The 12,735-nt window shown below is 41.8% G+C and overlaps 1 protein-coding gene across 25 annotated transcripts in view; it reads right to left on the minus strand.

The window, feature by feature from the left end:
- MAPK8IP3 (mitogen-activated protein kinase 8 interacting protein 3) overlaps window positions 1-12,735 on the minus strand; it is a 78,691-nt gene that overhangs the window by 54,464 nt on the left and 11,492 nt on the right. For all 25 annotated transcript variants that reach the window (XM_049791423.1, XM_049791429.1, XM_049791427.1 and 22 more), the window contains exon 2: window positions 55-175. In XM_049791423.1, the coding sequence (XP_049647380.1) occupies window positions 55-175 (121 nt within the window). The remainder of the gene's footprint in view (window positions 1-54; window positions 176-12,735) is intronic.

The following is a 12,735-nucleotide window of genomic DNA, read 5'->3' on the forward strand; positions in this document are numbered from 1 at the left end:
TATCTGTGTAGAAGGCAAAGTGTATAATCATGTCTGGTGTACAACTGTGCTTACTCTGATCTGCATAGTTTTTGGTCTTCAGCTCCAGCTGTCGAGTCTGAAATTCAAGGTGTTCCACTTGGATTTGTAGTTCTTTCTTCTCCTGCTCCAGTGCATCTTCAAACTCTATAAACTTCTGAATAGGGAAGAAACAGAGAAGGAAGCACAGATGAGGAATAAATGTAAAATGTGTTTGCCCTATATGACATTTGCCCTATATGACTCTTCCTCTCCCCACAAAAGAAAATGAGAGAATATAAATTACAAAATAGGAAATAAGAATTTTTAAGTACTGTAATTAGTACAATAGCATTTAATCAAGCTGAAGAGACTATTTTAGATGAGAAAGTATTACCTATCTTTAATGTATAATTAACATATAAACTATGGTGCAACATGAGTTATGTAAACCAACGCAACTCTATCATCTTCAGCAACATTGTTCTTCCTCATGCCAGGCTAAATTTTGATTCCTGTTAATTTGATGTCAGAGAAGCCAAATTCTATTTCTGTGGTCATATATTTACAAATCTCCTATGTCAGAAACCTTCAAACCAATTCTCCTATTTGTGCAGTTTTAGAAAGTTTCACCTATAATTCACATGGTGGGTAAGTTTTGCAGAAACGTGCAAGTCTTTTTGGAAAACTCATCCACAGCTCTGGGCACCTGAGAGCAACCTCTGCACCCAGACATAGCGACCTGCCCCAGCAGCAAACTCCAGAAGGGCTCAGTGGTGTGCAGGAGCCAAGGAAAGGAGGAGGGAAAGAGGTGGAGGAGATTTTTGCAGCAGAATTTAACAAATTTATACCTAGGAAGAAAAAGGTTGGCTAGCTGCTCTTGGCAAAGAAGGGAGGGAAGAGATCATTGCTGCTAAGTCTCATTAGCAACAACAAAGTGGCAGCTGTGCATATAGCAGTGTGGACTCCTGCACAGAACATTGGGCTGAAGGAAAGATTTTTACAGATATACTCATTTCGCAATGAAAACACAACAGAAAAATATCTAATTTCAGGTTATTATCTCTGTAAAATGTCACTTTTGACCTGGGAGCTTTAGTCATTCTCTGTATTGGATACCAGCATGCACAGCAAATAAAACATGCGAAACATTCAATTTAGCTCCACTGTAGTGAATTGATATTACACATTAGTCTTGGTAAGAGCTGTAGTCACAGTTGCTTTCATGAAATATTTAAATGAAAAAGGGTCCCTGGAAAGTTAACAGCACCTTAAAATCTCCGAGTATATTTAAACAAGCCTGGTTCTTGTGCTATATGTGGTAACGAGAGTTTTTCTGCACAAAACACTAATACACACCCATACGCAATAATGACCCATAATCCATACTTCTGGACTCAGAAATTGAGCTGGTTCTAGTAAACCCCCTGACACAAACTTGTGGAAAAATCCATAAGGCTCAGAAAACATTTGCTCTATCAACCACACACATCCTCTCCACAGCAAACCAAATCTGAAGCACGGTACCACCACGCTTACAATGGCAGAGGATACTAAAGCTATCTCACTAGCTTCAGAACAAGTCCTACACTGGCCTTACAAACCCAAAAATTTGAGTCTCGTTACATTAGTCCTAAACAGCTATGGAAGCTAAAACTACGGAGTTGTCTGCACCAACACGTCAGCTGAGCAGCAGGAGCACGAGTGGGGCTGGGAACAGCCCTGACTGCAGAGCTGCAGAGGAAGAGAGAGAGCAGGAAATAAAGTGGAAACGGCTTTAATCTACCTTTAGAAAGTTTACAGAACAAGAGGAATCTGCAGGAGGTAACTCGGAGCTATGAAGAGCTCACAAGGGTGCTCTGCTCCTGGCCCTGCCTCTCTTCCTCTCCGTCTGCTCTAACAGATTCACCAGCACGTGCACATCGGCTGGCTGAAATCTCCTCTTTCTGAAAGTATGAATACTGGGCAAGAAAAGCCTTCTCTCACCCTCCTCTGTACTCTGCACAGGGGAAAGTGTTGCTCTCCCCCAATAATGCCACTCAAGAGGGCATGGTAATTTTAATTTAACAAACTCTAAAAGAGACAGACTCTGCTGAAAATAATTTTTGGATAAGACTCCCAGGGAAATGAATGCATTTAAATGCACAGTAAGATTATTTTGTTAAAGTCTGCACATTAAACTATCTGCACAGTATTTGACTGCATTCTCAGGATAAGCCTTGTGCATATTTCCTGTTACTTTTACTGGAATAATTAGCAGTGACACTGGAGCCATCATTATGCTCATGAACTGGATCTTCTCCCTGTAGACGACTGAAAGGCTACATCACTTATTATTCTTGCAGACTTTTAAATCTGTTCATTAAATTCATCTGAACAATGAGTCAGTTTTCATTCCTACATACCTGTATTTATAGAAACGATCAAATGCATTTTAGCCATGTCTCATTTTCCTGCACTGGTGTTCTGCAGTGCCTTTAATCTTTAACTGGGCTTTCAACTTTCTTTTCCTTCCTGCTCAAATTTATTGCAATAAGCTGGGGTTTTTTTCCCTTCTTATGGTTGTTTTCCAGCAGTATTTTCTAGAAATACCAAAGATGCCAATATCTTCTTCTATTATAAAGGAGTCATCTCGGAGGCTAAACATTTACTTTTTAATTAAATTTTAAGACGGTACAAGGTTTTAGATTTTTAAGTAAGCATTTTTTCTCTGAGATGTCAATCAAACATTGAAATCCCTTAGTTACAAATATCCAGCCATTTGTTTTATGGATTTTGAGAAATTTATAAAGCAATCCACTTTGTAAATTTTCAGATTTATTCTTTAAAAATTTTTCAGAATAACAATATAATTTCAGAATGAGTTAAAAAAAAAAAATCCTAACCCACACAGCTACACTGAGCAACAGACCTAGAGAAGCAGCAGTTTAACTTGCTCCATTTGGAGGACTGATCGAAGCGACACCAACAAAAGAGCTATTTTCCTGGTGTAATCTCCATCTCCTCGCACGGTTTTGCTCGAACCACTCTGCACTAAAGCTCTGTTGATGAACCCTTTTAATTACAGCCAAGGGATAATCCCCATCACATCGCACTGGCTCAGCTTTCACTACCCCCTTGGCTGGAGATGCCCTCCTGCTCCTAGTTCTCTGTTCAACAGCATGCCACCCAAGCCAGGCAGGAATGAGGTTTTTAGCAGCAATAAAAATGAATGGACTTTAAGGAAAACATTCGCAAATTTCTCGGCAGTAAATTAGGAAGCAGAAGAAGGTACAAGCCCAATTTTATTCCCACTATGTAGGTCATCTTTAATAGGATTCCTGGATTTGCTACTGCTGGTTTTGGTTTAATTCAGAGGAAACTGATTGAAAGATTAAGTCTTCTACAAATATTGCTCAGTCTTCTTAGTCAGTCCTGTCTATTTTGCAAGCTAAAAGTAATGAAAGAAACTAGAAATCAATTAACTGTTTGGGGAAGAAAGAGACATGGAGACAACAATATTAAAAATTAATATTACCCTCAGTATTCTCAGGGCAGAACAGCATTTCAGATAAATGTATTGCAGTATACCCAGTCCTGTCTGCTGAAGAGATCGAACAATGACATTTGTGCGCAGGGATCCAAGGGCTCTTTACTCTCCCTGTCTCTTGAAGCACCTTTTAGCTGCTCCTGCATCAGAAGCCATCTCACCTGAGGTTCTCCCTGCGCATCAGAAGGTCTGAAGGGCCAACAGCAGGAAAAGTCCCAGATCCAGAGAGGAGTGAACGGCCACACCAGCGGGATGAGGAGGAGAGGTTTCACTGCCAGGGCTGTCCCCGAGGAAAGCACGCTCCTGATTGAGGAGACAGCTTAGCACACACAGTCACTGCTGCTTATCCTTCATGGTACAAGTGAGCTCTCATCAGGGTATTCAGGCAGGCTTTTTTTTTTTTTTCCAGTAAGCCAGCAGCAGACATTTCATATAGCATCCAGGGAAGAGCCTTACTAGCCACTAAAAGCAGCAGAGATTGAAATGACCTTGCTCAGGAATATGAGCACATCCACAAGCACAACTAAGCAGTGCCAGAAGTTTGGGGAAAACAGGCACTTCAGGTACATTTGTATTACTCTTGTGAACAACAGCATCCAGGCACAGAGACAGCAGAGGCAGCACTTCATCTGCAGCATGATGCCGCACCATGGTCCTCAAGCTGCGGCTTGCGGACCATGCTCGATAGCTGCAGATGGCCCAGGCAAGGAGCACTGCCTGAGCTGGCTACGGTCTCTCTCCTGCCCTAACTCAACCTGCCAGGCACATCCGCTAGCACACAGCAAATCCCTCTACCACAAGGTGCTCTCTTCAACAACCCTTGCCTTCCCGTGTTGCTAGAAACTCATACCAGGGCAGGAGAAACAGAGAACACAAACTGAATAAAGTATTTTAATTTTTTTTTTATTAACCAAACTCACAGAGGCAGTTATGCTTTAAAACCAAGCACATATTATTGAGTGAATACAGCTCAGTAAAACATCCATAGGCATTTCACATTTTGCATTTCTTGCAGGTGGGGGCAGGGTACAATACTGGCCATACTGAAGCTGTGGGAATGTTTTCAGTAACTTGAAGAGGACCCAGATTTCACCTTTTAAACCTCCTAAAAATAAACAGGCAGAGGGGACACTAACTTGAAAGTCGCCTTCCCATCTGAACATTTTCTGTCTGTAATATTTACAAAAAGCACCAAAACCAGTTATAACAGAAAAAGAATCCTGCTGGTTTACTCGTTTCTTGTGTTTTCATCTCAGTTTGTGCACAGCCAATCCTATCTAAATGCTGCACAAATGTTCAATGCACAAAGATGAGGCTCTATGTCTCTGTGGGTGCTAACTAAAATCAGCAAGCCTTCATAAGGGAAAAGAATATTCACATTAATCAGATTCATACTTCTGGCCTCAGAAATAGTACAAATTCCAATGACTTACTGAAAGCAAATGCTGCAGATATTACTCTTGCTTCATTATAAACTTAAATATTTAACAGGATAAGAGTGGGCCAAAAAAACCCAAACCCCAAACCAAACAGCATAGCCTTATAGTCTTTTTAAAGACATCTTAAAATAACTGAGATACATTATTTACAAAAAACTCTGCCACAAATTAAAGAGCCTACAGTAATAAGTTTAAAAACTGAAATGCAAATTTGCTGACTGCATTCTTTCACTTTAATGCTGCCAAGAGGCAAAAAAACAAACCAAAACAAAAACTGGTGCTGGTGAAGAATCACAGGCTTAACTTGCTGCTGTGAGTCGCCCTTGATTTCGAGGGGTTTCTCATTTGCAGAGCCAGGTGCTGCAACTGATTTTCTCTGATGGTTTCAGTACACAGAGCTCCGTTCAGACCCACACCCCAGTGATTTCACAGCTCCCAGCTCCATCTTTATGGAGATGCAGTAAAGAAATTAGAAAACAGAAATAAAAAGGACCAGATAATTCCACCAATGGTTAAGAAAAACCTTTTGGTTTGCTTTTGGTTTTGTTTTTTGGGGTTTTTTTTGCGGATCTCACTACGACAAAGTAGATGGGTGCACTGGAAGAAGAAATATCCCACACTCCCAGTAGTTCTCAATAGCAAGGCTGACCACAGCATTAATATTTTTACTATTTCTTCCAGAGCCTCTACACTTGCTTTCAAAGAATGATTTCTGAATATGAACAGTTAATCACCTCAGTGATCTAAAAAAATGGGAGTATGAAACTACTATATATAAAAATTAGTCACACGGATTTTTTTCTGCTAGGCTCTATCCCCAGATTTCAAGCAGGATAACTGGTCTCTAATAACCCAGGATTATGACAAACAACAATGGCTCACACACTAGTCTTTACAGGGAAAATATCTAGCATAAAATCATCTTAAGACGGAAGAATGAGTATTCCTCTGAAAAGCAGTGGTACAATGCAGATCGCTTGGCTTCCTGCTTTACTGCCTTTTGCAAAGGAAGGAAATGACTAAAAATAGTAGCATATAATCAGAAATCATCACATCAGAAATCAAGCAGAGCCAGAGATGCACATATATGCAGAAATCGCATTCCGTGGCCTTAATCTGTGGTGGCTGGTAGTGTGTGCAATGGTACTGTGCACCAAAGGGAGCATCGCGGGGGGCGTTCAGCCTCAGACCCGTCCCATCGCCCCTTTTGCTGGCAGGAGATGCCAGTGCTGTGGGTGCAAAAGCAGCGCTGCATGAAGAAGCGAAGAATACGCAGGTGGCAGAGACCTCCGCTAGGAAACTGTTGGGGTCTGTTGGTGAAGGGCTTGCACAACTTACTGGGGGAGGTCACCTCACCTGTAGGAAGCCCACAAACGAGGCAGGCAACACTGGCTGTGTTGTCCACCTCACAGCATCTTGGCAGCATCTAATTAGGTTGGCAATTTCATGAGTTGTGTTGACAGTATTTTGTCTTAGAAAGCCACGACAAAGGAAGAGGCCAACTCCTGCCTATTGAAGTCTGACCTGTTCAAAACCAAGTCTCCAGTCCCATTACCAGGCCTGGTGCTGATGAGTTCTACACGCTACTCAAGGTGAAGACTTTGTTCTGCTCTCTTAACAGGAGCCGTTTCACTCAACAGCAATTTCAGGAAGAGAGATGACTTCCTTACGAAGCAGACGTCTACCACGAAGTATTTGACACTCAAATCAGCAAGTCGCACTTTCTTATTGTAGCTCCTGTACAGGCAATGGCCACAGTCGGATACCAACAATGCCAGAGCTTCAGGAACAGAGTATTAAATCTTTTCACTTGGACAATCAGAAAAAGGATCCTTAAATTAAGCCACTTCTCAGAATTATGGTGGTCATCAGCAAACGCTCCCTCAGGAAGTAACTTCCATTTCAATAGTTGCTATCAAGGGAATTCTGCTTCTCACTTTATGAGCCAGCCTACATTGATGCAACTACTTTTTAGAAGAGTATTAGAGAGCTGTGTAAAATCAGCAAATAGTTAAAAATCTCAGACTATGAATAGGTATCCAGATTTTTATCCCTACAGGCATTTTATATGAAGTCAAGTCATTCATTTAGCAAAGCTGAAGATTAAGGAATTGAGTCTTGTCTACCTCACATCAAAGTTAACTTGACTCCACTGCATGAAAACATTCCTAGTTTCTACCAAGAAAAGTACAGACATATTTAGTGTTTCCCTTGTGAAAACAAAGGTTTTGCAAATATTTAAAGCTGTTCTCCCTCGCTGATCTCAACAGCTGAAATGTACCCTCACACAAATAGAAAAATACAGCCATCAGCCCACACACAGGGATAAAAGCATACCTGAATTTCCAATGTCTTTTATCTAACATGACATGAATTTTAGAAATGTTTTGGGTCGCCGAGAGCACAGTTTCACTAATATATAAAAAGGGACTCCTGGCACTTTACCTGATAACCACTCTACTCACTCTTCAGTGCCCCAAGATGACAGACTCATGGGTTTGAGGGTGCTCCAAGCAATGCTCACCCTTTCTCCTGGAAGGCCCTTGCCTTCAGAAGATCCTTCTCCAGGTGACCCAGGCCAATCCCAGCCACGGCACCTGAAGAGTGGAACCCTGGATCCCCCTGCAGCCTGGATGCTCCCCAGTGGTATCAACATGCAGTGAAACTGCAATACATCTGTTAAAAGAGACTCCAAGCAGCAACCGTGCCACAAGAAAATATGCAATCAGTACGCGTAAAGTCTAATAACAGCCTGTACCTTCTCCATCCAAGGGATCTTAGTTACTGCAAACAAGAAGATGCTATCTCAAATATTAGTTTTATGAGACATAGTTCAAAAGACTGAACTATAACACTCCCACAAGAGCACTGACAAACAGGAGACAGCCCACGAGCTGTAAAGTTGAGCCGCAATTGTGAAATGAAGCAATCAGCAATTTAAAGCCCCTGACTACACCACACCTTTAAAACTCTCAGACAATTAATTTACCATCTCAATTTTCATGCTTGTTCAAAATCTCATCCTGCACTTACACAAAACTCAGCAAATCATAACTGTGTTTTCCAATGCCTCTTGTTCTATGCTGTGTGGGTTCCCAATTTCTGGTGTATTCGGCAATTATGCCATCACAGTTGTGATAGCCATGATATAAAATCTCTTACATTTTCATTGCAGAGCTTGGCCTGAAGTTCAAACCATATTCACAGTACAACATATGTTACACATCAGCCTTGGGACCAGGAGGTGTTTTATATTAGAAATGCATGATTATATTAATAATTCTACATTGAATACTTAAGATACATAACACTGATTCACATAAAGATGCTTACACATAAATATGCATTTAATATGGAAAAATAACTATCAGCCTTCCTTGGCAGAGGTCTCAAACAAATCTGACGGTGAACAAGGCCATTTATTAGTAGAATGGCCAAAACATCGTAAAAGATAACAACCCTTTCCTTCACCTTCCCATTTTTCCTGACACATTATAATGCCATTTTAACTGTATCTTTAACTTAGTTTTTAGAATTTATTAGTCCAGAAGGACACATAGTACACAGTTTCATGATGGAAAGATGCTCTGAGCTATGCCTGGTATCTGAATCTTTGCTATGCTCTTCAAAGACAAATGCACTCCTGAAGGAACATTTCCATCTCCATAAAAGCATACAACCTTCTAGTGAACATTCCCTTTACATCTGCAGAGCTTGGAGATAAAGATTTTTGTTCCTGTTGCTAGCTCCAAGAAGTCAAAAAGACATCTTTTATCTGCTAGATACTCTATTATAGTCACAGATCGGTCTTTGAATGGCTTCTGTGAAATAAATGTCTTTTTTGTTGACTAATGCAAAGATTACCATCTCCTGTATTCTAAGGGATCTGAGTCTTTTTTCAAAGGAAGATCACTTTTCTCTTAAGATGCTCCCTGTGAAGTAGGCCTGGTCCTACAGCACAGCCAGGAGAGGCAGAGGGGACCCTCCCAGACCATCGACTCCGCTCCAGCTCTGCCAGAGACACAGAGTTCACCCGTCCTGCCGCCCACATCTCCCGGTGGGACTAACGACGATCTTACTTGGGACAGAAGATGCGGTGGAGGAAAGGGGTGCACAAAGAAGGGATGGGCTGTTAATGGAGTTCTTCTCAAAACTGCCTTGAGAACAGCCTTGTCCCATATTTCCATCGGTAAGCACGGCCAACAAGAAAGGAGGTATGACTCTGAAGTCTTGCAGATGACACAAGAGCGGGAGGTGCCGTCAGCACTAAAGAGAACCAAACTATCACAGGGGAAGAACTGGATGATGCTGAAGACCAGAGTGATACTGGGACTGAACACCACACGAGTGCAAGGGCACACACCCAGGGGCAGCCACTTCTGCTGCGACGAGGAGGGTCAAGAGGAAGGAGCTGATAGCAGAACGTTTAGTTCATCAGGCCCCACAGTGACATGCTCTGGGCCAGATGCAACTGCAGTGTGAGGAGGGCAGAGAGGAGAAGGACACGCTGCCGCCTCCTGCCACTCCACGTCACGCAGACTGCACTGGACCATGCTAACAAAGGTGACAGCCCTCAGATAAACCTTATTACTAGGACTCTGAAAAAGGCCATGCGACACTGGGACACTCCTAGGAGTGCGTTCATGCCACAGGATGAAGCGCTGGTAAGATGTGCCTGGAAAACAACCCATTATTCCTCCTCCTACCTCTCGGGGAGGATCAAACCAAGCACCAGATGTGGCTAAGCGTTACTCAAGGAAGAGCGGGGTGAGGCAATCTGTAAAACAAGACTAGCCTGGACAGGTGACACATGGGCACCTCCATGCTAGCAGGACGCACAGCACAGGCCAGCGCACCCATCTTCTTTGGTGAGGGAACAGAGAGCTTGGCTCCAACACCTAGCAAATGGAGACCAAGATAGGACAGGACCAGTTTCCATTAGCCCAGCAAAGACATAAATATTTGATAGAGCAAAAACTTACTAATAGCGAAGGTCAATGCTGGCACAAGAACAAACCAGTAAAACCAAGCCATGAATAAAAAAAAACCAAAACCAACTCCACTGCAATTTAGAAGAAGGTAAGAGTAAAGACAGGAGATTCAACTAATGGTTTCAAGACAAAGCTTGATATATTTATGAAATGGATTATATAACTCAATTGCCTGCAATACCAAGGGACTGGATGTGCTGACTCAGGAAGTCCCTTCCAGTGTTATCGTCCTAAGTTTTAATTAAGAGTGGGTGTCTTTCTAAGAATGCTAGAGGCAGAACATTTGAGACAGAGATTTGGTGCAAAAATTACCATGCAGTAAGAGGTCCATAGGGATCAAGTCTGGAGTAACTCAACTTAAACCAAGATAGTCCCCAGCACTCTAACTATACATACTATAGCTACCCACTCAGTATTAAAATAGGTTGAGTGGATGCTGGATGCTCACCATGTTGTGACATGCACAGACCTCCTGCTTCACACACGGCTTCTACAACCAGTGGTACTCCCTGTTTTTTCTTTCTAAATTTTTTTATGTATGACATTGCATTATTGAAGTCACAGTTTTCTGCTTCCTGCATAGCTTAGCATGAGCCTCCATTCAGGGAGATAAAAGATACTGATTGCACTGTTTTTAAATGTTGACCAGAAATAGAGCACGGATAACAATGGGTAATGAAAGAAACACTAATGGAACAAACATTTTTTAAAGGAAAAAAATCAAAATTATGCAAGCTCGTACTGTAAAGTTTTCTTCCTTTGTGAAGACTAAAATGTATTTGTATGTATTTTTGTATCTGGAATTATGGTGCAAATTATGTAGCAATTTTGATCCAACTCAGGCTACACGCTACAAAAACCATCCAGCTAAAGGAACGAAAAGGAAAGAAACCAGCCAGCTAAAAGAACAAAAAGGAAAGGGAGGTGAGACTAAGGTGGGGCTAGCAAAATGTAGGCAGTGTTTCAAATAACTGGAATTACAAAGATGCTGCAATTGCATTTAATGCCGCTACAAAAGGTGGCTGTGATGAAAAATGGTGTTAGTCCACCCAACTATCCTAAGAAGTGCTTACATCATTATTTTACAGATTTGAAAAATTGTAAGAAAGTGAGTAGAGGATTTGCCAAAGACCACTGTGCAAGTAAGCAGCAGAGTAGCCATCAAGACTCCAGCAGACCGGGTAGGAGGCTACGGGGAAGGGAAAGGTCACTGCCTGCCGGGCCCTAGAATAGGGGTACGGCCCCCGCTGAAGCCACAGCCACCAGGGAAGGAATGAAGCTGATAGCCATCACCAGACGGACAACCTCAACACCGTGGCCATGATCAGCATGGCAGTCGATGCAGCCTGTGACGTCCCTGAAGCTGGACGCGTGGTACGTGTTCTGCTGGACTGGGACCTCCAGAGAGAGGACAACTGGTTAAACGGGAGACCCCGCGCGGTGTCGGCAGGCGCCCGCAGCCAGGACCACCACAAGGTCTATCTCGCCCGTGCAGAGCCGGAGGCACCACAGGACTCTGCGAAGGTACCGTGCTGGGAAGCCCCTTCAAAGCAGACTTCTCCAGGTATGCTAGTAAGTAGAGGAGATTTCTGAAGGCAGAAGGCACCTAGTACAAGGTATATACAAATCAATGGATAAAAATAACATTTTAGTTTAAATTGAACGTGCCTCTTAAACATAAATGCCCAGAGATTGAATGTGAAAGTATGGTAGTATTTGTTGAACACTACTATGTTCAAATCACAAATGAAAAAGTATTATTTCTCTAACAAAGTCTTTCACCATTTTCTAATAAAATGGAAATGCAGTAAGAAATAGGACTAATATAATTTCTTAAGGATATGTGTGTAAATACTGTATCTCCTTATTTTATATATACATAGAGCCAAATTGCGTCAAACCAGTGAGAAACAACTTGTCCTTCAAAGACTACAGAAAAGCACAAAGTGATAAACAAAACAAAATAGAGTGGAAAATCTCTACATAAATAATTAAAATCAGTTACTAGAGCTTATTTTCACTCTGGCATGCTAAGGATAAAACTGATACTAAATCAAATCTAGTACACCAAACACACCCTAAAACCAAAGCTTTTTATGTGCAAAGCTACCAAGCCACATACTCTTCACGTAGCTGTAACACTGGAGAAGGCAAATTCCTTGTGCAAGAAGAGCCTATTAAGCGTTACGCAAATGGGAAGAGGCCAGCTGCCATGGCCATCCTTCTGCATTTCTCTCAATACTTTTTTTTCATCCTTATTCCATGAACCTCTCTTTCATCTTAAAGGAAAGGATATTTCTAGCAGATATGTGTCATACTGTATGGTACCACACCTTCACAATCTAAAAGAAAAAAAATAAATTTATTGATAGCTGTTTAGATCTTCACAGGAAAAAACCCCAAGGTGTCTCAAAGCTGTAAAGAACTTCCACCAATCTAGCAATACCTTTCTGAAATACTCAGCAGACACAGTATCCACGTCTGTTATAATGTCTTACATAATGGAACATTTCTGCTTCCACAGCAGGGGTTTGGGGTGGGAATTTAATCCTCCTATTGGAGGTAGGGCTAATTTCTCTTCTAGTGGAGCTTCAGATGAGCTTTATAACTAGATTTTGGAAGGTCAAATTTCGACCATGTAGAGAAAGACATCAGAAATGCTCCATTATACCCAATATAAATCAGTGGATCTTTCACTAACAAAAAAAATCCATTCCATGGGCTTCTGGGGAGACTGCTGAAACTTAACAACAACGTATGTAGTTAAATGGGAAGGCAG

Source organism: Accipiter gentilis, chromosome 33 (assembly GCF_929443795.1).
Source record: "Accipiter gentilis chromosome 33, bAccGen1.1, whole genome shotgun sequence".
Taxonomy (NCBI): Eukaryota; Metazoa; Chordata; class Aves; order Accipitriformes; family Accipitridae; genus Astur; species Astur gentilis.